Below are 27,190 nucleotides of genomic sequence, written 5' to 3'. Positions count from 1 at the left end.
CCCTCTGTGCTACCTTATAATAAGTCCAAGCTTCCACTAGATAAACCTATTTTCTCCCTCCAAAAAGAACATTAATCACTAGAATTATTTTTACATTTTTACATTATACACACTCTGTGATCTGCCTAGTACATGTCCTTTGCAACAAGCATATTAACCCTCAGTGCTGCATAGAGACTAATATTTCCTTAAAATTATGCTGCCTCAATATTTAGTGCTTTAACATTTGTATGCAGCAGCAGTGTTACTGCATAGAGCTTTGAAAGCTATTTTCTGCTTTGAAGATATTTGGATTTTTTTGGGCCTCCAGGACTAATGAGTTATTGGTTTGAGCGCAATATTACAACATTGCTGAACTCCTTACTAAATACCTTGGAAATTTGTGCACTGCGGTCACTTCCAAACCCTGTGTAGGCAGCCAACCCCTGCTCATGAGCTGAAGCTGCAGTCCCTGATGAAAACAGTCAGGTAAGGTCCTGAAATCCTGGCTTTGCCATCTTTTTACTGTGATATGCTACTTTTCAAGATGGCATTCCAACTGTAATATTGTAACATTGGAAGCCAGGCCTTGGAGTGGTATTCGTGGAGTTGTCCAGCTCCCTAGATCAAAATGTGCTTTGCTCATTTAGTTTATATTTCTGCTTTGCATTGTGGGGCTTGTAGGTTTTTTATAACATGATACAAGCTGGAAATGAGCCCTTGGAGGAGTATTAGTAGAGTAGTCTAGCTCCCTAGTTTGATACGTGATTCCCTCATTTAGTTTATGTTTCTGCTTTGCAATCTGGGACTTGTACTTTTATTTTTATAACGTGATACAAGCTGTGAATACAAAGCAGAAACGTGACTAGGTGAACTGCACACGTTCAAGTCTGTGAAACTTGAGCTGTGTGTGCATGTATTTATAAAACTAACCTCGAGGAGAGCTTACAGTTGATTATGCTGAACAATGGTCAATATTTTATAACTAATATTTCAGTACAAGGCTGAATGAGGATCATTAATATCATATGAGATGGCTCTCCTCCAGCGTGTGAAAAATCATGTTCATTTTGTTTGACTCTTGAGACTGCAGTAAAGGGAAAGTGATCCAGTAAGCACACATTCTTGAAGAATAATTAGTTATTAATGGGCTCACGGCCAGTGTCGCCTGTACCAGCTGCCAAGTAAATATGTTTTGCACTTGAGAGTAGTTTGTATTTTAGGCCCCTTCTTTCAAAAAACATTCCAGTAGGCCTTCTTGCCCTTTAGTTATATGCTGGGCCACTTGAATTGTGTGACACAAAGGACCAAAATATGCAGCAGGGTTGACAAAAGAATGTTGCAAAAATGTCCATTTATGCATTTACAACGCCAATAGTTCAAACGAAGATAAATGCAAGACCTATCAAATTGCAAATGCTTGTTGGCTGTTTGTGGGCCTGTTTCATGGTTTGCTGGGCCAGTTTTTACTGTTAATTTTCCTGACATTAAAACAGACATTGCCTGCAGCAAGCTCAAATCCATGCAGTTTTCCATTCTTTGCAAAACAAGTCTAATGTGTTTACAAGTTTAAAACTTCCCCAATTTGCATACATGGGCCAATATTTTTTAACTATCTAATTCGCTAATGAGGGCCACTTTTATTTTGGGTGCTGGGCCTATTTCCTGTCCCAGTCCTCGGACAGTCTGGTACGGTTAGTCCTGACATGGTCCTTCTGTACGAGGACTCAGCCTTTCCCCAGCACCAACACAATAAAATCATGCATGCTCGCTAAGTAGCTATTTAATTAACATTTTAAAATCTTACATCAGATTTTGCAATGAGTCTGCAAGGCAGGTACAGGGGATCCCGTGCGCTGAGCTGGTAAGATAGCTCAATAGGTTAATGCATCTCCCGCATGTGTGGGTAAATCGGAGGTTATTAACTCCACATCCTGGGCAAGCTGCCCCTGGTTCTTAATGTCGTTTGAATAAGGGAGATTGGGTTGAGTAGTAACAACATCTGGTAACAGCTTTAAGAGACAAGCTTTGGTTGTGTAAAGAGGCAGGTTAATCATGACCTTGTCCCCCTCTATTTTCTGAATAGCGTGAGGTGCCTGTCACAAACCCGGATCCCACAAACAAAGGGCATCCTCTGTGGACATAGTGTAAACACACACTTTTTATGACAATGGAGCCGGTCAATCCATCATTGAAAAATGTATGCTGTCTCTGCTCCGATGATCGACCCCGCCCCCAAGAATAAACATGGGATTAGAAGTCCCAAAACAGGAATTTCTGCATTTTCCCACTCACCGTGCTCTATAAATAGAGCACTGCGGTAGCTGGTGCTCAGCTGAAAGCTGGTACCCCTGCATCCCTCGTTGCAGGTGCGCCTAGACTCTGCTGTAGTCACCCGGCTCTGCAGCATCACTGCATCCTCGTCGAGACAGCCGCATGCGCAGAAGTTCTACCTGATCTCCAGTGACAGGCGTGAGTATCCCGCAGAAGTATGTGGACTAGAGGGGGAACACCAGAGGGGTATTCTAAGAGTCATGGTTCAGTAAAGTCCAGGGAGGGCACATCAGAGGGGCATTCTGTGGGTGATGGTTGGGTGCAGATCAAAGAGGGCACCCCAGGGGGTCATTGTACGGTTGAGTGTCCAGTATAGACCAGAAAGAACATACCTTTGGGGCATTCTAGTGGTGTTGCTACCGTCAAGACAAGACAGGATGCACAGGAGGGGCATCATATGGCTGATGGTCCAGTGAAGACAAGATAGAACAACCACTAGGCATTCTAGGGGTAGTGGTCAAGTGTAGACCAGAGAAGACACACAAACGTGGCTGGAACACTAGAAGTGATGTTCCAGTGCAGGCCAGAGCATGCATGCCATAGGGGCATTCTGTGGGTGATGGTTCATCCCAGGGCACGAAATCGGCATTCTAGGGGTGATGGTCTAGAAAGACCAGAGGAGCATTCTGTGGGTGACTGCTGCGTACAGAACAGAGAGGATCACCAGAGGGGCATGCATATCAATCGGCATTCTGGAATGATGGTCTGGGGCTGACCACAAAGGACACACCAGGCCTGCATTCTACGAGTGATGGGTAGGTGGGCATTCTAGGGTGATGGCTGAGTACAGACAAGAGAGGGCAGCCCAAAGTGGTATTATATGGATGAGATTCCAATGCAGGTAAGAGACTGGATATCAGAGAGGCATTCTAGGAGGGATGGTCTTGGGCAGAAGGGAGGGGGCACACTGCAGGAATATTCTCGGTGTGATTGCCCACTGCGGATCAGAGAGGGAATACCAACAGGGCATTTCTTGTTAGTGCGTTTTGGAAGTACTGGAATTATTCGCAGTAATCCGAACATACACCAGATAATTCTAAGGAAAATGTACCTTTTTCTGTGACACTTAACTACCAAAAATGTGTGGCTAGTAATTTGATATTAATTCAGGTAAACGTGGACAGTTTGCAATAGACAAACTTTAACAACTATGCAGTAAGTCTCTTTAGACACGCGGTACTCAATGCTTCGTTTCTTCTCATATGGCTTTTCACTGTGAATGACAATTATTTTGGCCATTCCACCCACTTTGAGGTGGTTCTTTCGTAAATCATCATTAGACAGATGCGCTAACTCTGTCACTCAGGGGTCGAATTTATTCATTTTGGCATTATTAAAAGCCATTGATCCTGATTGCCGAATAACTGTCTATAGCAGAACAAAGTGCTTAATAGTGATGGTTCAGCAACAAAGGAGTTAAGGCAGACTTAATAAAGGACTTATCTACTCGGAAGGGTGGTGTGTTTACTCATGCATCTCTGCATCAACAAACAGAAAAGACTTAATGTTCATCAAATGTTTTTTGTGCAAGTTGTGCAAGCATTTTGATTATTTTTCTGAATACGCTTAAGAGTTGTTGTTAAAGCAGCCTGTATTTGTTCTTCTGCATAAAAAACAAATAGCCCCTTTCTTCAATAAAATCCTGTCTCACTCATTTGATCTCTTTCATCTTTTGTTCCCTTATTATTTTTCTTACATCTCCTATTCAGCGATTCCTCAATTCTGCCCTTCATGCATTTCCCCCTTTGTGATCACAGTTCCATTCATCTCCTCTCTATTCTTATTTTCTTTCACTCACCCTTCTCTTCTCTATCCACCCTTACCTTACTCCTTTCCCTCTTTTCCTCTTCCACCTTGTTTCCTAGGCCGTTCTTTGCCCTCTTCTTTCCACTTCTTTCACGCTGATCATTCCACCCAGAGCTGTCATTATTTGATTTCATGAGTCAGACACACCTTTCAGTTCCATTTGATCTTTAAAATCTCTTTTAAATCATTTCCTTCTTTTCTAGACACGTCTTCAGAATAACCCGCTGTCCAGGATGGGGGCTTCGGCTGTGTTGTTCCTGATGTTTCTCTGCATCCTTCACACTCAGCCAGCATCCAGCTCAGGTAAGATGTATGTATGTGGTATATGTATAGCAAACACCTTACCAGAATGCACCAGAGGGCTGTACAGGGCCAAAGGCAAGCTTACTGTGAACGAGTGACAGGAGAGGCAGCTGGTTTCTGGGAGCAGCAGACATCTGCATTGTGATGTGATGTTCTTTAAAGAAGGATGCTCTCAGAATTGACAATCTCAATATTACCTTTCTAAAATGGAATTTTGTGGTCCCGCTGTAATGTGGGATGACATTCTTTCCTTTAAACAATTCATGTCATGTATTTATTAAGAGAAACAAGTAGGGCATGACCCCACAAAATTAAAAATAAAAGATATAAATGCCATAATGCAGATGGGCTTCTTTCAAATATCACGGTGTGCATTCACTTAATCAATTAAATACTGGAAATGTACTAATTCACAAAGAAAACACAATTCTTTTCGTTATTAACATAAAAGAAGTCTAGTTAGAACAACCTAGCTACTTGTCGCATAGTTGGGGGTGAGGGGGTATATAGAGCGAAAACAGATGGAATAACAGAGCATGTTGTAAACGAGACACTAAAAAAGGGATATAGAATGAAAAGCAGTGCACAAGGAGGGAAAAGAGAAAATAGAAACAAAGGAGGGTGTGGATGAATGGGAGACAGTAGACATACATTAGATGACAGAGCCCAAGTGCCCAGTCGTGCACAGAGCTCCAACATAGCCCCATGTAATCATCACAAAGCCCAGATCTATTCACAAGAAAGTAGCCCAAATTCATTTAAAGATTCAGAGTAGGTTATTTAGCTAAGGGATTAGCCTTTAAAGAGATACCATCACCGCCTGTTAATTCAACTAGACAGAATGAGGGTCATTCTGACCCTGGCGGCCGGTGGCCGCCAGGGCCACCGACCACGGGAGCACCGCCGACAGGCTGGCGGTGCTCCAATGAGCATTCTGACCGCGGCGGTTCAGCCGCGGTCAGAAGCGGAAAGTCAGCGGTCTCCCGCTGACTTTCCGCTGCTCATTGGAATCCTCCATGGCTGCGGAGCGCGCTCCGCAGCCATGAGGATTCTGACCCCCCCTACCGCCATCCAGTTCATGGCGGGAAAGCCGCCATGAACAGGATGGCGGTAGGGGGGGTCGCGGGGCCCCTGGGGGCCCCTGCCGTGCCCATGCCAATGGCATGGGCACGGCAGGGGCCCCCGTAAGAGGGCCCCAAAATGTATTTCACTGTCTGCCTTGCAGACAGTGAAATACGCGACGGGTGCAGTAGCACCCGTCGCACCTTCCCACTCCGCCGGCTCGATTACGAGCCGGCATCCTCGTGGGAAGGTCGTTTTCCCCTGGGCTGGCGGGCGGTTTAACTGGAACCGCCCGCCAGCCCAGGGGAAAACTCGTAATACCCGCCGCGGTCTTTTGACCGCGGCGCGGTAATTTGGAGGGCGCGATCCTGGCGGGCGGCCTCCGCCGCCCGCCAGGGTCATAATGAGGCCCAATGTGTCGGAAAAACAGCTAACTTCCACCTCCAGAGTAGACAGATCTTTGTTATTGTCAGAGACATGGAAAACTATCTGCTCCAGTTGTTTCCAGTCTTGTATTTTTGACATGTTGGAGCAGACTAATGGAGGCTGCTAGATCATTGAACCCTCTCATAATAGACCAAGCCTAGCTAGAACAGTCTTTGCTTGGGATAGGGCCAGATGACACGAGGTGTGTCAGAGTCATGCTACCAACATCTTCTGCAAGAAAAGAAATAGGGCTAAGCCCTACTGAGTTTAACCAGGACCATCACATATACCATTAGTGTAGTGTTTGAAAGATGCTGCACTTCAGATGGGCCTCTCTCATGCCCTTGTTGTTGAGGATCAGAGCAGACAAGGTATTTTCAGATTATGGTATGAAATGATTTAGAAAGTCTGTCCTACCAATGGGAGTGCAGCCTGGCCTCTATGGGTTTGGAGGATATCGAATTGATCAGGGTAGTGCAGAGGACACTGAGATTCCCCTTGTGCTGGCCTCATAAGTTCGGTTCAGCAAGTACTGGCGACACCGGTAGAGCAAAAGAAGTCCTACCCAGATGGGATCCTCAAGCAGCTTGTAACCTAAAGGTTTCTCCATTGCTGTGACCGTGTGCAACAGGATGCTCTTTGTTAAGTCTTTGAAAAGCCTGACATGACCACAATGCAGACAGTCCTGGAGATGGTCAATGCCCTAAACAAACCATAGAACTCAATGAAACTATCATTTGTCAAGGCGTTGCTCAACATTGTGCCATATGGAAGCCCCCAAATGGGGCCTTCCAAATTCATTCAACGTGGCAGCTTTGAGAAAGTATCACAAAAATAATTATTATGTTACAGGTTAAAAACCATCTTGTTTGGCAAGATCGGTGAGCAGAACTAGTGGAATTTCATTCTGTGGATCTGCACAGTTACATAAAAACTCTGCGAGATTCTGCAGAGTTCTACCAATAAGTGGAAAATGTACAGCTCGTGCTGCAATTTAGCATCAGTAGTGCAAGCAGTACTGAAAATCACCGTGAATGGCACCATGCATTGCTCAAGAGCATGAAGCTATTCAAGTTGATTTAGCTGCTGCCTGATAAGAAAATCTACTTGAGATGCAGCAAATTTACTCAAACGTCAGCCACCTAACTGTGATGGCTCGCAACTGCCTATGACCACGCGCGACTGCCCGCATTAGAAAATCATGCTATGGGGGGGCAAATCTCCATCACCAGCTCACATTTTCTGGAGCCTTGCAAGACAAAATTTCAACCACATGACAATTTGAAGAATTTGGCAAGAACTCTGTGTTAAAGAGAAGGGTGGAGTGACCAAAAGCCTGCCATTCCAGGGGCAAAACGAAATGTTACCTCTCACCCCTACCTATTTTAGTCTTATAGCTGAGCACAGTTACTTGTGAAGGGGGATGATCTATGTGAATGGAAAAAAGTCATAGTTAACAGTCCTTATAAAGGCATGGTGTAAGCTAAAAATCACAATGGTTTGGTCTGCCTAAACACAAAGGAGCATACAGGTCTGGAATTGTTTATTGTGAATATTAATACGCTTTATAAAGCTCATGGGGCCAGAAGTACTAATTGGGCATTTGTAGCTGTTAAATTGCTTTTTTCCACATACTAATCCGATTTTAGGAATTGGAAATGATTTTCTGGGATCCTGAATGGATACCAATGCAGTATCTGGATGAGTGTTGTAGGCATCCCTTCCAAATATGGAATCAGTATCTTTTCTCTCAATATTTTGAGACTTAAATCCAATCACAAAACACTGAAATGTTATATACACCTCAAAGGAGGTGGTAATGCATTTACAGGAGGGAAGAGTTCCCCTAGGGAATATAAAATATGGTCTCCAATCATAATGTCACAATTTGTGACCTACCTTATTAATATGTATCAGGTAGGTCAGAAAAAACCTATTAGTACATTTATTAAAAACAATTAATACAATTATTTACTGGTCAGAAAAATACTTGGCGCAAACTACAATCAGTAATTTGTGACCAGGAACTAGAACATCTGGCTGTTAGTCTCTATTTACGTAGCCCTTTGGTCTGAGTAACAACGGGAGATGGGCAAGAGACAGCTGACAACATTGCTCAGTGAATGGAGAAGGTACTTTCAAAGAACATACCTTCTCTTGAGCAGTCCAACAATGATGTGGTCTTGTGAGGTTCAAAGAGACTGTGGTGCATTCTCGATTTATGCTTGTGTACTTTTATCTTAGTATGCATAATTGCCAACACTGGTCTGGTCTTGCATGGAATCAAAACTTAGGAAAGGAAGCTCCTCTCTCTCGAAGGACAAGTGCCCTTTGAAAAGTGGACTGTGTTTGCTAGTGCAGTAAGTTAGGAGCTGGTGAGATACGAGCTTTGGAAATGCCAAATGACTGCATTTTTGGGTTATTGGAGTGTCATGATGGTGTACTTGGTGAAGGTCATATGGATGCAGTTGAAAGGTCATCTCACAAAAGAGTCTAGTCTTGTGACACCATGCGTTCTCTGGGGAAAGGCAAGAGATGGAAGAATCTGTTTGAGGGACCCAAAATGATTCTGTCATTCCTTAAAGGGAACTGATATTTAAGGAACTAAAGTCAGTTTGGTGTGATAGAAAACCCTCAAGGTCTTTAGCCTTACAGGTAGAACCTAACTGGTTGCAAGAGTGAGAGGCTAGACATTGTTGGTCCAGAGTTGAGAATGAGAAACAAAGACTTTTGTTGAGGTTCATCTTAAAGACACTGTAACACATCCGGCTGTAGTGTCCTCAGTCAAGCTGTTGAAAGCTCTGGTCGTCCACAGCTCTTGCCTCCCAAACTTAGACAAATTGAGGTGTCAACATCATGGTTGCAGAATTCTAGTAATCACTAGTAATCACTGCTGGGTGTAGCCTACGCAGAGTGGGAAAGAGAGATAAGCCCGATGCCACTGGATCATGTGACCAGAGCAGCATGGTTCCAGGAGTGTGGCTTTATTAGATAAATTAAACTTGTTTTTTGAGTAAGTAACAAGATATTTAAATGAAAGTACTGTGATTCATGTGGTTGAAGTAAATTTAAGTAAAGAGAGAGTTGCCAGTCATGGCAGACAAGATAGATTTACTCCAAAGGGCCACTAAACAGCTTCCTGTAGTCGATGAAATTATAACGCTGTAAGAAAGCATTACTTGCAGAAACATTTATTCTTCATTAAATACATATGGTCGAGGAGCCCATCAGCTGACTACTACCACTGCGCGCGCATTCCAGTCATCAAGTGATCTTTCTTCAAAGATCTTGAATTCGAACACAAGCGTACTGACAAGCGTACTGTACAATTACAAAGACATAACACCTCCTCAACTAGTATTATTATCAGTGTTTCTGCATTATCTCATGCTTATGCACAGCTACCCCTTTGGCACACAGTGATTAGAGCAGGACTCCAGGCCTCAAACACTTTATTCACTCCATCCACGAGTTACCGCATTCATGGACGTTTTTCAGCCCACTCGTAATGAGGGTCTATGTCTTTCTTTAAGCTAACGCTGGACCTAAATTCATTTATAACACTGAAACTTTAAACTAACTATCATTCTAACTAGCCTTTACCCTCACCCTACCCTTCTTGCTCCTACCCCTTCGTTAACCCTTCCACCTAGGGCGACATTAACTCAAACGTTGCTGCTCCATAGACTTTTCTCAGGATTTTATTTGCAAATATGTCTTTATATCCGCAGTTCATTTAAGTCGAGCAGGGCAGCTACCCAGTACAAGGCAGGGCCCCTACTGTACAGGTATATGACTTCTCGTAAAAGCGGGTTGACCTATGAGTCAATAGTAGCAGGGAAACTAAGAGTACAGCTGTCATGCGCAAAGCAACGATTTGTAAATGCTTTGTGACACCACAACACTGTACGCTTTTCACCTTTGCACTTACCACTTTTCCAGTGACCCTACTCCATTGTTAGAACCTGTCTGACAGAATAGTTAATGATCAGTGTGATATAGCGTTTAGAAAATCCCTTATGGCAATGTAAGAATATTCTTATAGATAATGGTAATCAGCCAGTGAACTTTTACTACAGTCACAGCAAAGGAGTGTATTAGTGGAACTTCTACCAATCAGGAGACAGGCCAGAGTCTGTGCTTGTTTTCTCATAAAATACATGTGGGATGCGTGGATCGTTTTCACAGTACCCTTCACTGTTGCGCTGCGACTGGACTAGGTGGATGGTCACTTCTGCACCCAAGGAGGATCTGGAGAAATAAAATAGACACATGGAGAGACCTGAGAGGCATGTTAGTCTACATTGTCATTGAACTCTCTTTCCCACACTTTCTGACTGCGTCCACGGAGGATGGCAGACAACCACTCTGGACAACATAATGTGTAGCACTGCAGACTTTTGTTAACATTGTCTTGAATGCTTTACGGTATATGCTAACTGATGCATGGAGTCTGTTGATAGAATGTGTTTCTGATGTATTCTCTTTTTGTTATGATGCAGATAAACTGATCTATGCCTACACCACTCAATTTGAGGAGATCTGGAATGACAGGGAAAGCGGGGCAAAGGATGACGTGTCCATTTGGAGACCAGTGGCTTTTCAAGCAGGTAAGAAAGAGCCAGCCTAACTAGAGAAATGTATAATCACTAGGTACAGCCGGGAATCAAGTGGGCAGACACCAGTTTACATGGAATCTTTGATAGTCTCTCCAAAGCATAATAAATGTTGGCAACTGGCTGGCAATTTGGCCTCTCTCCAAGGCAAACACTCATCTTTCTCTCGCCAAGTCATCCGAAGCCGGTATTCCTCAATATTCCCTACCAGCTGTCCATGAAGTGCATGAATTGCAATACTTACTTTTAATTAGATATTAACAAAATTGTCAGCATCATATACAAGCCAATTGGTCCGGTTTGGTGCTATCTTATTTGAAATGTGTTAACTTCTCAATAGCTAGCTATGTGCAAGGCCAGGTAAACAGACAGAAAAAGATATTCAAAGGACAGGGTAAGCAGCATGAACAAAAATGACACAACTCTGAACTGAAATCTAATAAATTTTTGGAAAAAATACATTTTATATATGAAAATAGATGAGGGTCTGATTTAGAGTTTGGCACATGCTTTACTCCGTCACAAATGTGGCGGATATCCTGTTCACCATATTACAGGTTCCATAGGATATAGGTGGTCATTATGACTCCGGCGATCAGCAGAAATATGGAGGAAAGTACTGCCAACAGGCTGGCAGTACTTTCCTCCCTATTATGACATTGGCGGGAGGTTTGACCGCCACAGCGGTAATGGCCGTCGGGCTGGAGACAACAATCTCCAGCCCGGCAGCCATCACTTGCCCACCTGCGGGATTATGACCCCGCCTACTGTCATGGTTTTCGTGGCTACCTTACTGCCACGAAAACCATGGTGGTAGGCACTATCAGTGACAGAAAATCACTTCCCTGTACCCCCACCCACTGCCCCTCCACAGGTTCCCCCACCCCCTTCCTCTCCAGACCCCACTTCATACATGCCCCTCCCTTCACACACGCACACATGCACACCCATTCCCACATTCATCCATGCATGCATGCATCCATTCACCCACACTTACATACATGCACGCAGACATGCATTCACACTACTCAACATACATGCACTCACACCCCCAAACATGCACACGCATACAACACGCAACACACACACACACATACATGCACGCGCAGGCACCCCCTCCCCTGTCAGAGCACCCACTTACCCGGATCCAGGGGTTTCTCCTCCAGAAGACAGGACGGGGCACTGCTGCCAGCAGAAGCAGAACACTGCCAGGCCGTATTATTCTCATAATACGGCTGGCGGCAGTTCACTGGCGTGGCGCTGCTGCTGGCAGTAGCGCTACCTTACCGCCATCCGCCCGCATGGCCACACCCGGATTTCCACCATCCTTCTGGTGGAAATCCGACTGTGGTCATATTTTGACGGACGCATGGTAGCCGCAGCGACGGTCTTTTGGCGGCCGTCGCCAAGGCAGTAGGCGGTTTTTACTGCCGGGGTCATAATGACCCCCATAATGTAAGTGTAACATGGTGTAACATGGTGGACATGAATATCCATCACGTTTGTTTTGGAGTATCCCCAACCCAAACTCTAAATCGGGCCAGGAGTTATCCCAAAAGGCTGTCTATTGAAAAGTAGTTACTAATATTCAAACTATACATTTCTTGTTATTATAGTGTTACTTATTGACATTGCAGAAACATAATTGCTTTTTTAAAGGGCTTTCCCAGCAATAGCCACATACAGCTTAGCTATTCCTAATGAAACACTGCAAATTTGTATTGTTCTGGATTTGCAATTTATATTAAGCACCAAGGGCCAGATGTCGAAAGATTCCAAATTGCGATTTGCAATTTGCGAGTCCCTGCGACTCGCAAATTGCAAGTCGCAATTTGGAATGCAGAAAGGTGTCTCAGACACCTTCTGCAACTCGCTATGGGGTCGCAAAGACCCACCTCATAAATATTTATGAGGTGGGTCGCAGTTTGCGACCCCATAGCGAGTCTAGGCACTCACGGGGATGGTGGCCTGCTGGAGACAGCAGACCACCATCTCCGTGACTGCTTTTAAATAAAGCAGTTTTTTTTTTCTCTTTGCAGCCCGTTTTCCTTAAAGGAAAACGAGCTGCAAATAGAAAAAAATACCGAAACCTTTTGTTTCGGTTTTTTTCAGAGTAGGCAGTGGTCCATAGGACCACTGCCTGCTCTGAAAAAATAATTTTGTGAACATTCACAAAGGGGAAGGGGTCCCGTGGGGACCCCTTCCCCTTTGCGAATGAGTTACCATCCACTTCAAGTGGATGGTAACTGCGAGTTGATTTGCGACCGCTTTCGCCGTCACAAATCAACTTAAATCGCGGTGCGAGTCGCAAATAGGAAGGGAACACCCCTTCCTATTTGCGAGTCGGAAACACATTTTGCGAGTCGGTTCCGACTCGCAAAATGTGTTTCTGCATCGCTTGAGGGCTTTTGCACCTCGCAAATGGCGTTTTTCGCTGTTTGCGAGGTGCAAAAGCCTACCTACATCTGGCCCCAAATGTTATGTTTGTAAAATGTGTGAAAGTTTCAATCAGATCACAGCCAACTCTTTCATTTGATCTGAAAAGACCTTCTGAGGATCTTCACTGTGGTACATGGATGTAAGCATAGCGAGGGTTAAAATTTAGGGAGATTAATTAGACATATAAATAAGGTGGAAGAAGTGCTGCCTCCTCTAATCTTTAACGATGTCTGGGTAGAGGCAAAGTAGGATGCTACATGCCTAGATCATATTCCACCTCACATGTTAATACAAAATGACTAACCAAATTCTATGATGTGCAGGGTGTGAAGATCCTGCAGTTAGGTGTGATCCAGGATAATCTAGTGCATGCTTGATAGCTTTTCCCATTTCAGAATGGAGTGCAAGGCACCTTTCAGGTGTTTCCTGATACACTTGGTGTAGTAGTTACTTGTGTCACAAACATGAAAGCCTACAGAAAAGAACTAAGGTAGAAACGTGTCAAACATTAACTGTTGTTGAATCCTAATTATTCTTTTATACAGTTAATTTATTTGCTTGCAGTTTTATATAATGCGTGAATAATAATTCTCGAATAGGTGACAGTGCACATTTAAGGTACACAAATACACATAGTGGTTGTTACATTACATTATCCCGAAGGCTAGTTTCAAGATAAAGAGTACATTCAAGCAAGGCAGTCCATCTAATACTTTTCTGGCCACCTAGCAGACCTAAGACACAAGAGTAAGGGAATCCAGACATATAGTGTACTCTTTCTTTGGCTAGAAACTGCCCATCACTGTGAAGCCTCCACCAGTAATGACTATGCTCCCCAGCCGTCCTTGAAGTTGAGTAAGAAGAAACAGTCATGTCATGGGCCTAGCAGAGTCATGTACCCTATCTTTGCAGTTCCAGGCAGACTCACTGACCATTAATATCACTATGGTTAAGAGTTTGACCTTTCGCTGTTGTTTTGGTGGACATGGATGGGTAGTTGGCCATTTTTCCTACCAATAGGGCCAATGCTACAACAAGCAGAGTATCAGTCTTACTGATTGTAGCTCTTTATAAACAGGACATGGTGTCCTCTGGGGACGTCTTGATAACAGTGTGGTTCAGTGGAAATATATCATCTGTCGAAAGGGGACCCAGCATAATAGCTAACGCTCCATGATTCCAAGGGGACTGCCACAGGCCATTAGTCCATTGCAGACTACTGTTTGTGACCCTGTGTCTGTACTCGTAAGGCAAAGAATGTGGAAAGTGCAGGGACAGCCTCACCACAGGCATGGGTAAGCTGCAGAAGAAAAATTAATCTACCAACACAGCTCCCTGCAGAGCCCCACAACACAACCATGAAAAGAGACAAAAGACTAACCTCACTTAAAGGACCCATTTCATCCAGAAGAACAGAATTTGCAGCCCCACACATCACACCCACCTTCTCACAAATGGCAGTGCCATTGGAAAACTAATCAGTCCCTCTCAGCTAAAGGACCTAATCAAATTTCCAAAGGAACCCTTTCTTCTCTTTTTCCACTTCAGTGTGAAGGTGTTTTAAGTCTAGCTTTAAGAATATCAGCAATGCACTCCCGCTGCCTGGGAAAACAACCTCACCTCCATCATGTGCACATGAAGAGGCTAAGAGCATCCACAATGGAATTTGCAGTCTTTCATTACTCTACCTTACCTATACAAACACTGTATGCACTACATAGCCCACATGCATCGGATATTAGCACAAGGATCTAGGTTAGTGCATAGAAGCAGAACTTTACTAGAGTGGGCCAGTCCAGTAGCATAAAAAGATCTGCTCAGAACCCCAACTGCTGATTCATGAAACACTGTGTGCCTTCACCACTGTTCCACATGCTAAATCCATGGAAGGGATTGTAGTGCACTGTCAGCTAAATTAGGGCAAGCTAAGTGCACCGCTCAGGACAGACGACCACATTCATGTGAAGGTGAGATGGGGGATATAATAAAAATAAAAAACAGGATACCAGATACTTCCATTTGGGCATTCAGGGCAGTGGCAAATGACTGTATACTGTGCAATGAGACCAGCTTTGTGACTGAAGCTTCACAGGTATTCAGTACACCAGGTAGTTTTCTGCACAGTGTGGGTCCTCTTATGCAGAGTCAAAATTAATTTATGACTAACGTGTTTCTGGCATTCAGAGCAGTAGTCGAATTTTTGCCCAGTGTGTGTTATTGTATAGCAAGTGAGGCAACCAAAGTTTTGCTGACATTTAGAACACTGGTAAGGTTTCTACCCAGTGTGTGTTTCTCTTAATTTAAGTACGTTTTCTGTGGTTAAAATGTTTCTGGCATCCAGAACAGCGATAAGGTGTTTCTCCAGGGTGACCCTTCCCATGGAGATGGAGATTTATTTTACGATTGAAGTTTTTCTGGCATACAGAGCACTGACAGGTTTTTCCCTAATATGGGTTCTCACAAGTGAAGTGAAACTAAATTTGTAACTAGAGATTATCTGGCACTCAGAGGATTGGGTTTTTCACCAGTTTTCTGTTCTCTTGTGTTCCACAAGTCTGATCTTAAGGCTGATGTTTTTCCGTTGCAAAGCTCTGATAAGTTTTCCCACATGCGGGTTCTCCCATCTTGAGTAAAACTAGCATTCTCTCTAATACTTTTCTGACATTCAGAGCTTCAATAGTTTTTTTGCCTAGTGTGGGTATTCTCATGCAAAGCCAGAAAGAACTTACAATTAAAGTTTTCTGGCATTCAGAGCACTGATAAAGTGTTTCCCAGTGTGTTTTCTCTTAGGTTGATTCAGATGGGATTTATAACTAAGTCTGTTTTCACATTCCGTGCACTCATAAGACTTCAATCTGAAGTTAATATCTCCAAATTGGAGCTTGCCTTGCATATATCCCTTGATACGACTGAACCTTATTTCTTAGATAGAACATCCATAGGTAAAGGACAGCATTAACGTTTCAGGTACTCCATGGGTGCACTTCACAATGCATGTATTAAGTTAATGACCGCTTCTGTTGTGTGGTCACCTCTACAAAAAGACTGTTAGAAATTGGGTTTCTGGTTGGCTAGGGTATGCACCTAAGCCAGGCAAAACCCACCATTCTAGTCAGGGCAAGTCAGTTACACATCAAGGATAACCTGTGCTCACCCGCTGGTAGCTTGGCACAGAGCAGGCAGGCATAGCATCATAGGCAATGTATAAAGTGTTTACACAACACAATCACACAGCAACACAATGAATACAACACAAAAAGAGATTCCACTCAGGGGTATATAAAAATATGCTTTCTATATTATTACTTATATCACAAGACCAAAACAGGAAGAGTAACATTAGTAGGGACATGAATACAGGCTTAAATGTCCCAGTATATGCAGAAAAAAACCATTGCATAACTAATACTTTACATGTGGGTCACATATAGGCACTTTCCCCCAGTGCAGAGTATGTTTTAGAAACAGTCACCTATATTGCAGGAAAATTATGTGCACAAGCACAGCTGCATTCTTTTTAGCAGTTATATGGTAATTTCTTTGCTGTGATCCATATAAGACAAAGATGATAAAAGTATCACACAAGTGTTGTTCTAGCTATCACAATAAGTGCCCGAAGAGCACACAGTGTTTACATGTGGATTCACTTCCTCAAGAGACATTATAACACCATAAATTGTAACAAATAGCCAACAAGCTCCGAAACACCTATGCTCCTATTAGGTAATTTATGGTAACTATTTGGTTGGGGCACAACGATCCCCATTGGGAATTAATCAAAGGACTTCTTAAGATGAGAGTGGGCAAATGAGCACCCTGCCAAGCACTAATGATGACACCCATTGCCTCAACGGAGTGGCACACAGTGCTTAGCCTGGGGGGGAAAGGGGGGGCTTACCGGGGTGGACACCATAGGCCATTGGAGCCAAACAAACTCCATGAAGGCCTCCAACCCCAACAAGTATTGCCTCCCAAGTTACAGCATGTCCAGGGACACCCAGGAAACAACTCCTCTGTCCAACACGGGGCCGCCCACCAAGGAGCGCGGGACAGCTTTAATCAACGTAGAAATGATACAGTGCATCCCGCCCACAGAACAAGTGTACAAAGCAGCCTTTTACTGGGAACTTAGGACATCAGTGCCACCCACAAGTGCTTATGGCGGTGAGAGGGACCCTGGAGGTCCGATGCCAAACACAGTACCTTGCTTGATGCAAATTCCTGTCCAGCTGCCTGTGCATGCAGTGCACCTTCAGTTTGTACATGGTACCTCTCTGTGTCTGATCCCGGTGACTAGACACCACTGCTGGGGTCTGGAACAGTGGGCGCAGCTGCACCATGTGGGATTCTGTTCTCTAAGGTGCAGGCAAGGTAGAGGTAGCGCTGACATCACCTGGGCCTCCTGTTTGCCTAGGCAATGTGGATCTTATGAGAATGTGGCTTGCCGGCTCAGCGCACCCAGTTAATGCAGAATGGGTCAGAAAGGTGACTCCCTGGTCTCAGTGACCGCACTTCAAACTTAAGAGTGGTGGGGAAGGGCTCAGGCAGAGAAGCACCAGACAGGCCAGGATAGTGCTAGAAATTATGCACAAAGTGTAGCTGTCACCCTGGTCAGACGTGGTTTGGAGACATCCTGCAAAGCACACAGAGTTATAAGCACAGAGAAATGCCCACTTTTTAAAAGCGGCATTTCTAAAATTGTAATGTAAAGTTCAACTACACCAGTAAGTAGGTCTTATCATTACCATTCCGAAAATATAAATAATAACAAAGCTACACCTTTCTCATCTGGAATTATCATTTAAACGTGTATAGGGAAATTTCCAATGCTAACATATGAGAGGAGCAGCGATCACAGTAGTGAAAAACAAATAGGCTGTTTGTCTCTATTAGGAAATGCAAAACATAAAAGTACATGCCCTACCTTTTACATACACAGCACCCTACCCATTGGGTTCCCTGGGGCCTACCTAAGGGGTGACCTATGTGTAATAAAAGGGGTGTTTAAAGCTTGGCAAGTAGTTTTAAATGCCAAGTCGAAGTGGCAGTAAACATATGACACAAGAACTGAAGTGGCAGGCTTGGGACAGGTTTGAAAGGCTGCTTCTGTGGGTGGCACAATCACTGCTGTAGGCCCACTAGTAGCATTTAATTTACAGGCCCTGGATATATTGTATACCACTTTACAATGTACCTCCAAGTAAATCAAATTTGCCAAAATGTTGTACGCCAATCATACCATGCTTAGAGGAGAGAGCACGTGCACTTTACCTCTCACTAGTGGAGATAAAGTGCCCAGAGTCCTAAAGCTAACAAAAAGGTCAGAAAAATAGGAGGAGGAAGGCAAAGAGTTTGGGGTAACCCTGCAAAAAGGGCCAGGTCCAACAAAAACTATCTCAGTTGTACTAAGATTTAACTTTAAGCAGCCCCTTAAGTCCATGAGGACTACCTAATATCTCTTAAGATCTTTCAGTAAGCTGTCCCTTGCACCCACTAGGACCACTGTCATGGGGTTATTATCTTCTTGTTCTGTTCATCGAGTTTTTCACATGCAGAATTAGGATCACTTTGGGACATAAGATTTTCTTACTTTTTTTTTAGCAGCTTGTAAAGCACAAATGACATGACTTTGGGTTTAAGGTTTACATTTTTGCTCATATACAAGAATTGAGCGCAATTCAGCTGTTTTCACATTTACTTGCCCCAGATTACAAAAATGGGAGGAATGCAGGTGAAATACCATTGCAAAAGAAGAATTCAGGACAAGGAACAAGGAATTCTTGTGCCGTCCGGCACTTTCAATAGCATGCTATTATAATGTAATGGTAATTACATTAAGTTGTTTCTAGTGGCTGGCTGCTAACAGTCCTCTCCAAAGAAACATTCCCACCAAGGGAGTTTGCGTGTGATGCCTACGTACTAGAAGGAGCTTGCAGGTAGGCATTGTACACTTAATTCCCTTCTGGTGAAATAGCTTTGATGTGCACTATCAAGGGTTTAGACAATGTATTTATCTTAATGCAACTAGCATTAAGGGATTGTACTACTGAATATCAACGCAGCAGAATATTGTGGTACAAGAATATCTAGGACAGAATATTGGGGGACCAAATGTCACAGGATAAGTGAATACTGGAAAGTATAGATTTACTGTTTTGCAACATCTATGTGCAATGAAGACATCCTTACTGCAAAGGGAAATATATCTGTTGGGTTAAAAATGGAAAATATAGACTTACTTGTCATTATTATTTTCAATATTTTGTCCTCAGTATTGTGTCCCATCAATGTTCTTAGGTCAATATAGAAGGTGCACTTCCATTAAAGTAAATACATTGCTCAGTTGATCCTATCCCTAGACAAAGGCTCTTTCAGTTCCAAACTCAATTCCCCAAATTGCTTCACCAATAACATCCTTCGGATGCAAAATAATCACCTTAAATGTAACATGGCTAAAATTGAAATCCTGCTTTCGGGCAAGTCTAACCTGTTACCCAATGGTGGTCCAACTCAGTGTCCTCCTCCCCCCCACCAGCCACTGTGAAGTGGCAAATAATCTAGGGGTCAAATTTGACACCACCCTTTCCTCTGACAGTGGCAGCATGTGGTTTAACCTAATTTATTCACTAAAATCATTCTTTGATTTTCTTATGCTGGCCACCACAGGAAAACAGTTCTCTTCATTCTAATTACTTCACAACTCGACTACTGCAACAGTCTTTACGTAGGATGCTCCAAGCAGCTACTCCACAAACTCCAGATTGTACAACATGCTTCTGCAAGACTGTTGCTTAAACTTCCTAGATGGAGTTCAGCATCCGCAGCCTGGGAAAACTACATTGCCTGCCAATCCATGAGAGGATCCTATTCAAGACCTTCTTACTGGTCTTCAGAGCTTTTAAGTACACTGGACCGAAATGCCTCACTGCCCAGTTCTGTCATTACAGGACCCAGAGGCTCCTGAGATCTGCCAATTCCAATCTTTTGAAGCTCCCTCCCTTCAGACTTTAATCCCAGGATAGAAAGTCCTTCATAGTTCTGTGTTCCATTGCCTGGAACCAACTGCCAAGCTCTCTTTGCTTTATTGACACTGATGCCAAATTCAAAAAAAAATTTAAAGACCAAATTTTCCTTGCCCCAGACTCTCTCTCCTTCTCCTGTATCTATCCATTTTCTTAGATCTTTTTTCCGCTTTCTGTGCCATCACGTATGGATTGTGTTTGGTCTTAAACTTAGTGCCAGGATGTTTGTCTCTGAGTTACAGTACACTTTAGAAGTTTGTTATTCATTCATGAATTCATTCAGCCCCTCACACTTCAAAAAGCAACTGAGCCTTTTGTTCCACCCATGGAGCAGTAGATCATCTCCATTTCTGCCCCATAAGTAGAAAATGAACAGGTGAAATGCCAGTGGTGTACTTACCATGCAGGAATCTTGCCCGCATCTCTTTAGTAGTTAGGTATCTTTTTACATAAAGGTAAAGTCAGAAAATTAGGGCACACAGGATAATATCACTCAAGTAGTAGAACAATGGTTGTGTTTAACCTTCCTTTGCCTAGTGAATGACTTCTTGCTCTAGGGATAAGACAGTAGCAGGGATGCTAAGAATTTAGAAGGTTTGTCATGGTTACAAATAACTGAGATCACCCTTTATGGAAGAGTTTGAGGCCCGTATCTCTAAAGTAAAAGTATTATTTTTACGATCCACAAGACTATGGGCCTCATTATGAGTACAGTGGTCCCAAGACCGCTGTGCATGTGGTGGCGGTCTGACCGCTACAGTCTTGATGGTCCGACCGTAATCTTCGCAGTACGACCGCCAGGAGACAACCGCCATTGGCAGGATCATGGATCCCTACAGGTTGGCGGCAGTGCAAGTCATGGTCAAGCATGGCGGCGCTGATGATGACTTGCCTTTCCGCCAGCCTTTTCGTGACAGGGTTACCGCCATGAAAAGTCTGGCAGAAAAGCAGGAATAGAGCTACAGCAAACAGTGCACATTCAGAGTCTGCTGCCAGAGCAGACAGTGCAGATCAATTGACCTCGCCTCTACCTGACAGCCAAAGCCAATGCCGCCCCACATTATGCTCAGGCCAGCCCGGTCGGGAACTCATAATACTGCGGTGTGGAGGCCACCAACTGGGTGGCCACCTCCCCACCATCGTATTGGCGGTCCAGCAGTTGGACCGCCAAAATCATAATGAGGCCCTAAATGATTACCACCCCTGAAATTCCAAACTGAAAATTCCTGACATTGATACAACCCGAAATTCGTAAAGTATGGCCAGCACCTTCTTACTTTTACCAGAAGTAAAGCCTATGCTCACTGACAAATCAGTGCTCTCTGGACCAATGTCCTACTCCCTAACTAGGTAGAGTATCAAGTGTCATTATTTTTGCAACTATCCTGTTAGCTGTTCCTGTAGCTACGCTGATTTGTCTCAGACTGGTGCAGGGCCTCATCCCCAGGTGTATTTCACTATAAAAGCAATGAAATATAATTTTGAATCTATGTTGAAACCAAGGCACAGCCCCTCCATCTCCTCAGTTTAAATATCGGCATCTCTACCCAAGATTTGATAACAGAGTGAAACAAAGCTTGTGTTCCTCATAGATCCAGGATCAGACCACAGCTTATTACAAAAAAGCCTATTTCTTCTGTAATTTACAGCATTTCAGGCATAAGGGCATAGATGTTACTTTCTGCAAATTTCTGGGGAGTAGTTGGGTGCAACCATGAACGCTGCAAATTGAATTGTAAAGCATTGATCAATGTTTAAGTTAGTCAATATTGAACTGCTTGGAAAGCAATATAAATTGGTCTAAATGATGTGCTTCATACCATGATGCCATAGCGGAAACTAAAGTGGGGGGAAGCACAAATCTGCACTATTTGACAGTTAAATATCAGTAGAGCCCCATTGTGGTGCAGAAAGGAGGTTGAGATATGAAGTGAAAAAAGATGGATGAAAACAAGATGAGTATGGAGACACGCCTCTCTCTCCCCCTAAAACATAAGCAATTAAAGAAACCTATGAAACGGATCAAGTTTTTCTAATTTAAAAGTCAATCAGTAATTTCACAGAAAACCATTTTAAGGCACTACATTGTTTACGATACGTATATTCATGACTGAGGTCATACTTGTATAACATTGTATTTGCTCCAAACCCATGCTCATGCTTATGCTCTGCACAATATGATGCAGGTATCCTATTTTCTCTAAAGGGCAAATTCCCTGAAACAGCAGGCCACCAGATTCTGCTCCTACTCTTCCCTCTAGGGTACTATTGGTCTCTTTTCGTTTTTGACCTTACTCTGACATTCTTCTTTTTGGGACTTGGGAATTATTTCCCTAACTTCCACTGCTCTATGAAATTATTCTGGATTGTATACTGCCTCAGGTTTTTTTTTGCATGTCTCTTGTCTATCAGCCCTTAGTTTCTCCTCAGAATGATACTTTCATTCATTTTTGTTCTCTTTCATCTGCTTATCCCTGTATATCTGTTCATTGTAAAAAGCTCAATTTCTCTTTTTTCTCTGGTGCAGTCTGACCTGTTTTTCTCTTCTTTCATTCCATACATTATTCCTTTCAAGATCTGCCCAGAAAATAGATATCAGTTTTAGGGCTTGCCTACAAGTCCGCTTTTTCTAAATCTAGTAGGTTAAAAACTATTGAGTACTATAACAAAAATCTACAGTGGGATAGTGGGCTTTTTCCCAACCGATTGCTAACCATTGGCTGCATTTGTTGTTACTCTTATTTACATGCTTTTTATTCAATGGCTTTCTATGTCCATCTTGCATTGTCTCTCAGCTTCTTCTGTTTATCCCTCCCCTAGAGCACAGTCTCATTGCCCTCCTATTGATTGGATGACTTGTACACTTGCACTGTACCCATTTGGGAATCTACAAATTTATTTTTCTTTTAGCACTCTATGAGACTCCATATGTTTGCTTGCGTGCTGTGCTGTTTCCTTGTGTGCTACTTCTCTCTCCCAAACACCTACTTGTTATTCCTTCATCTCTACCCCAAGCCTGTCCATTGTTCTACACAACCCTCCCTGGCTTTTTTAGTAAACTTTTAGGGCTTCCACCAGTTCACTTTCAAGAGCTTCTGTTGCTGCATTGCTCCCTTCCTGCTTCCCATTGCTTCGCCCACACCCTGTCTCACAGGCTCATCCGTTGAACGCCCACTACCTGCAGTTCTTTTTTATTATAACGGTTTGGTGAGGCTGGCAGCAAATTGTTGTAGGGTCAATCTATTTTACAAAAGTCCTTTCACGCTAGTCACATTTTACGTTTTATTTCCGATCCATGCATATTCCTCTTTTACAAACATAGTACTAACAGAACCTTGGGTTCAGTGACCTAACATAAGACCCCGCAGTGGGGTGAGGAGGGGGGCAGCTCCAGGGCCCCCCTTCAGTAAACGTGGTAGGTGGTGAGCTGGAGAGGGTCTGCCCACCATGTACTTAGCAGGAAGGAGGAGGGGGCTCAAGTTTTGTCAAGCCACTGCTTGGGTTTTCCAATATCTCCTTCTGAGCTTAAAATCAGTTTTGGTAATATGTGCTTCTGCTGACCATATCCCTCCTGTTTTACCACTTTCTAGGTTTCTATCCAGTGGGTGACACTGCGGTGAACAACTATTTGCCTCCTCCAAACGCTGCCATCATAGTGAAGGATGTTGGGAATGAGTTTGTCAGACCACCTTCCAGTTTCAGGTATTATCCTTTTCCTTCTGAACACCATAATTTCCACTTTACAAGCAGTGAAAGGTTGAGGACCCGCGCTTAAGTTATGAAACCGGAAATAGATGCAGGTCCCAAGAGCCTTCTGCCAGTGCTGTCTGACAAATGCCAAGGGTGCTGAACTCCAAGGCTACCTTGCCTTAAACCCACTTCAAGCCCTTTTCTTATAACCCCCTTCTCTTCATGTCTCTTAATCTCACATTGTCATCCCTGCTTTCTCCCATTGTCAGTTTTCTTATCTTTCTCTGAATCCTCATTCGCTGTGACCTCATGTCTCTCTTTCCTATCTCAAGCTGTGGCTCAAAATCTGATGATGAACATTAAGCCCTCGCTTGAAAAAGTGTGCCAGTGCCAACCACATGCAACCATCCGCATAAACAAGGGAATGGCAATCAAGAAGAATGGTGATGGCTTGTCTCTGTAGATCAGCCTCTTCATGGAAAAGTGAAATACTCCATTTTTACGCAGGGGTTAACTAGGTCATTACTTAGACAGGCAGACCTCTGTGAAAAAAACTACTTGGAGCAGTCAGGCTGCAAGAAATGCGGTCTATTAGGAAGAAGTTTGAAAACAGAAAAAATATACCACTGGCATCAGAGTGTAAGCAATTAATTTTCGTGTTGTTTTTGCCTTATTTTCAACATTGTATCTTTAATAATAGATTTGTTGATCTATGTTGTCAGTTACCACAATGCTGACATTGCTCTGAGATCTGTCTGAATTGTTTCTTTTGCATTTTTTTGGATCGATATAAAAATGCTGAACAGACACATTAATCTACTACGTCAAACTTAATGTTGTTACTTGTGTTATAAATTTACTCCAATACATCCAGCTTCCTATATTTTACAATATGTTGCAAGGCACGCCACTCTAGGTTAATCTTTTAGCTGATCACTACCAATAGGTTAATGAGGTCGCTGGATCCATGGGGTTAACATATCCTTGCTTCTGCCATGATTAATTTGCACAGACTACACTGGTTCCTTTAGATTTCTTTGATAATTCGGAGGTTTGATAATTCAGAGGTTTGTAAAACATTAATGGTTAGAGCTGAGGATGCCCTACCATCGGATTCTATTGATAAAACAATTGAGGGCGCAGTCAAGCGTTCGTACACTGCTTCTAATTTTGCGGTTCGTGCTAACACTTACACTACATACACAGTGCAGTCTCTTTTAAAGACTTTAATCTGTTGGCTGACCACATACATGAAGGCAAGAGCTGCTCTGAGCTTCTTTCAATAACGGAACTACAGGATTGTTTGTTATCGGTTGCGTCTTTTGATAACCTTTTTGAAAACCTGCAGACCGCGGTATCCGCTTCTCCTGAAGTTGTCCCTTTATCCCCTCTGTCTGATTCCCCTCTCTCCTCCCCTTTATCAGCTTCCCCAGCTCTCCCTTCCCGCTCTGAAAAGGTAAAACCTGGGGATGTGGCATTTCAAAGGTCAGCTCTAATTTCTCAGTGTTGTTCATCAGCGGTTGCAGAGTCCATCCAGCATTCTAGGAGACCGTCTTCTTTCAACTCATGCAGTGGAAACTGGAAGAATTTTGGGGCTTGGTGTACCCCGAAATTTTCCCTTTATTCTTGTAATCCTAATTGGATTCTTGAGATCCTCATTGGATTCTTGATTTCCTGAGTGGCGGATTTCTTTTAGGGTTAGCAGTTTTGACTTTGAGAAGTCCAGCTCTTCAGGGTTCAGACGAGTCTTTGGTTGCACCTTTGGCTTCTCACGTTTTGAGAAGTTTGTTTCTTAGGGGTCTGGTTATTCATTCTCCAATTCCTGCCTGTGGCCTTCCCTTAGAGCTTCGAGCTATCCCAGGGGAGGGGTTTGAGCCTCTGTCCACAATGCATTTCTAGTTTTTGTCAGCCAAAGGAACTTTTCTGGTGGCTACTTGCTGAAGTCGAAGAATTGGTGAGATCAGTGATCTGCTGGCCACTGTTCACTTTTTGAGATTCTTTTCTAAAAAGATAATTCTTCATCCCAGTCCTTCTTTTCACTGTTCTAAAGACATTGAGCTACCTGTCTTCATCCTCATCCTCAGGGCTAAGAGAAATCTGATTTGCACACATTAGATGTTCGAAGAGCCTTATGTATTTATTTGGCTGAAACTGCTTCTTTTCGTAAATCTGATTCCCTTACCGTTGGTCTGGCAGGAAAAGGTGTGAAACCTTCTTCTTTTACCATTTCCCAGTGGATAAAGTTATCCATTTCTGCTTCCTGTCAGTTGGCTGGTCAGAATTGTCCCTCTTCTGCTCAGGGTAGGTGAATTTGGGCTGTTTCTTCTTCCTGGGCAGCATTTAAGGTCACCAGTCTTAAGGATCAATGTTGCACTACGACTTGGGACACACCTCATACTTCACATTATTGTCTGCAGCTGGGTGGGGAAACAACACCACAGTTTGGTATCCATCTGTTTGATTTGGGAGTTTGGTGGCCATCTTGGAGGTAGAAATTTTGTCTGTGCTAGATAGCAATGTTGGTAGGTCAAGAACAGATACTCATTCAACAAGGACTGTGACAAAGGAGAGGGGGCTTGGAGTAATGAAGATTACTGATAAATAACTGGGTCATTCACAGCCACTGCTTCTTTTTTTAATGAAATTGTATTGAGCTGTTTCCAATATCTTTTTGCAACAAATATCTAACAGGTTTTTGATGTGCTTAGTTTTGCACTGGAGGTTCTATTTTAATTCTTCATGTTTGCAAACAAGGTCACTCTTTCATATGAAAGAGCAACACACCAAGGTTTTATGTGGTTTGTGGTAAAGGTGATGGTGTTACCATGTATTATTTGGGATAAAGTACGCCCACTGTACATAAAAAGGATATTGCAAGTCACCTTGGAGTTTCATAACCTCGGCCTCATTCCTCTCTATGGTTATGAAACTCCCCAGTGACTTGCAATATCTTTATAATGTATGGCAGAGGGTACTTTATTACTCATGTAATCTGCGACTTGTGACGCACCTAGTCACCGATTATAAAGAAAATATGTTAGAAGTCAACTGTAATACCTTATCACAGTTGAGTTCTGATGTCACAATGCCTGTTGCCAGAGTCAACAGCCGGGTGAAAGGCAGGTCATGGAACATAATCAAAGCAGTGGTTTAAAGCAACTAATATGAAAGTTGCTTTCCTTTTTTTGTCTATTTTTCTAGTTTACACTGCAGAAAGCAGAAAGAACAGGTTTATTTTTTCTACTGCTTAGATGATTAAAGAAAAGTCAGAATCTTTCTGTATGTTACTACCCATTCCGCACTACTGCAGTTTTTTTCAAAAAGAAAACACTGACTTGTATTGAACTAATATGTGTTTGCAACAAATATCTAACAGAGGGTTTTTGATGTGTTTAACTTTGCACTAGAGCAGTGGTCTCCAACCATTTCAGCATTTACAGCTATTTGTGTTCAATGAAAATCATCCTGAGATACTATTAATAGTTTTGTATTACTGACCACATCAATCAAGAT

General features: G+C 43.1%; 1 protein-coding gene across 1 annotated transcript in view; it reads left to right on the top strand.

Annotated features, from left to right (window-relative positions):
- The first annotated feature begins 2,355 nt into the window (after positions 1-2,355).
- The window catches only part of LOC138300074 (uncharacterized), an 80,332-nt gene continuing 55,497 nt past the window's right edge, over positions 2,356-27,190 (top strand). Inside the window, exons 1-4 of the mRNA XM_069238947.1 lie at positions 2,356-2,451; positions 4,323-4,422; positions 10,413-10,520; positions 23,578-23,689. Of these exons, the coding sequence (XP_069095048.1) occupies positions 4,353-4,422; positions 10,413-10,520; positions 23,578-23,689 (290 nt within the window). The 5' untranslated portion in view covers positions 2,356-2,451; positions 4,323-4,352. The remainder of the gene's footprint in view (positions 2,452-4,322; positions 4,423-10,412; positions 10,521-23,577; positions 23,690-27,190) is intronic.

This window comes from Pleurodeles waltl, chromosome 6, assembly GCF_031143425.1.
Source record: "Pleurodeles waltl isolate 20211129_DDA chromosome 6, aPleWal1.hap1.20221129, whole genome shotgun sequence".
In the NCBI taxonomy this organism is placed as follows: domain Eukaryota; kingdom Metazoa; phylum Chordata; class Amphibia; order Caudata; family Salamandridae; genus Pleurodeles; species Pleurodeles waltl.
Note: the sequence above shows the minus strand (reverse complement) of the source record. Positions and strands in the feature narration are given on the sequence as shown.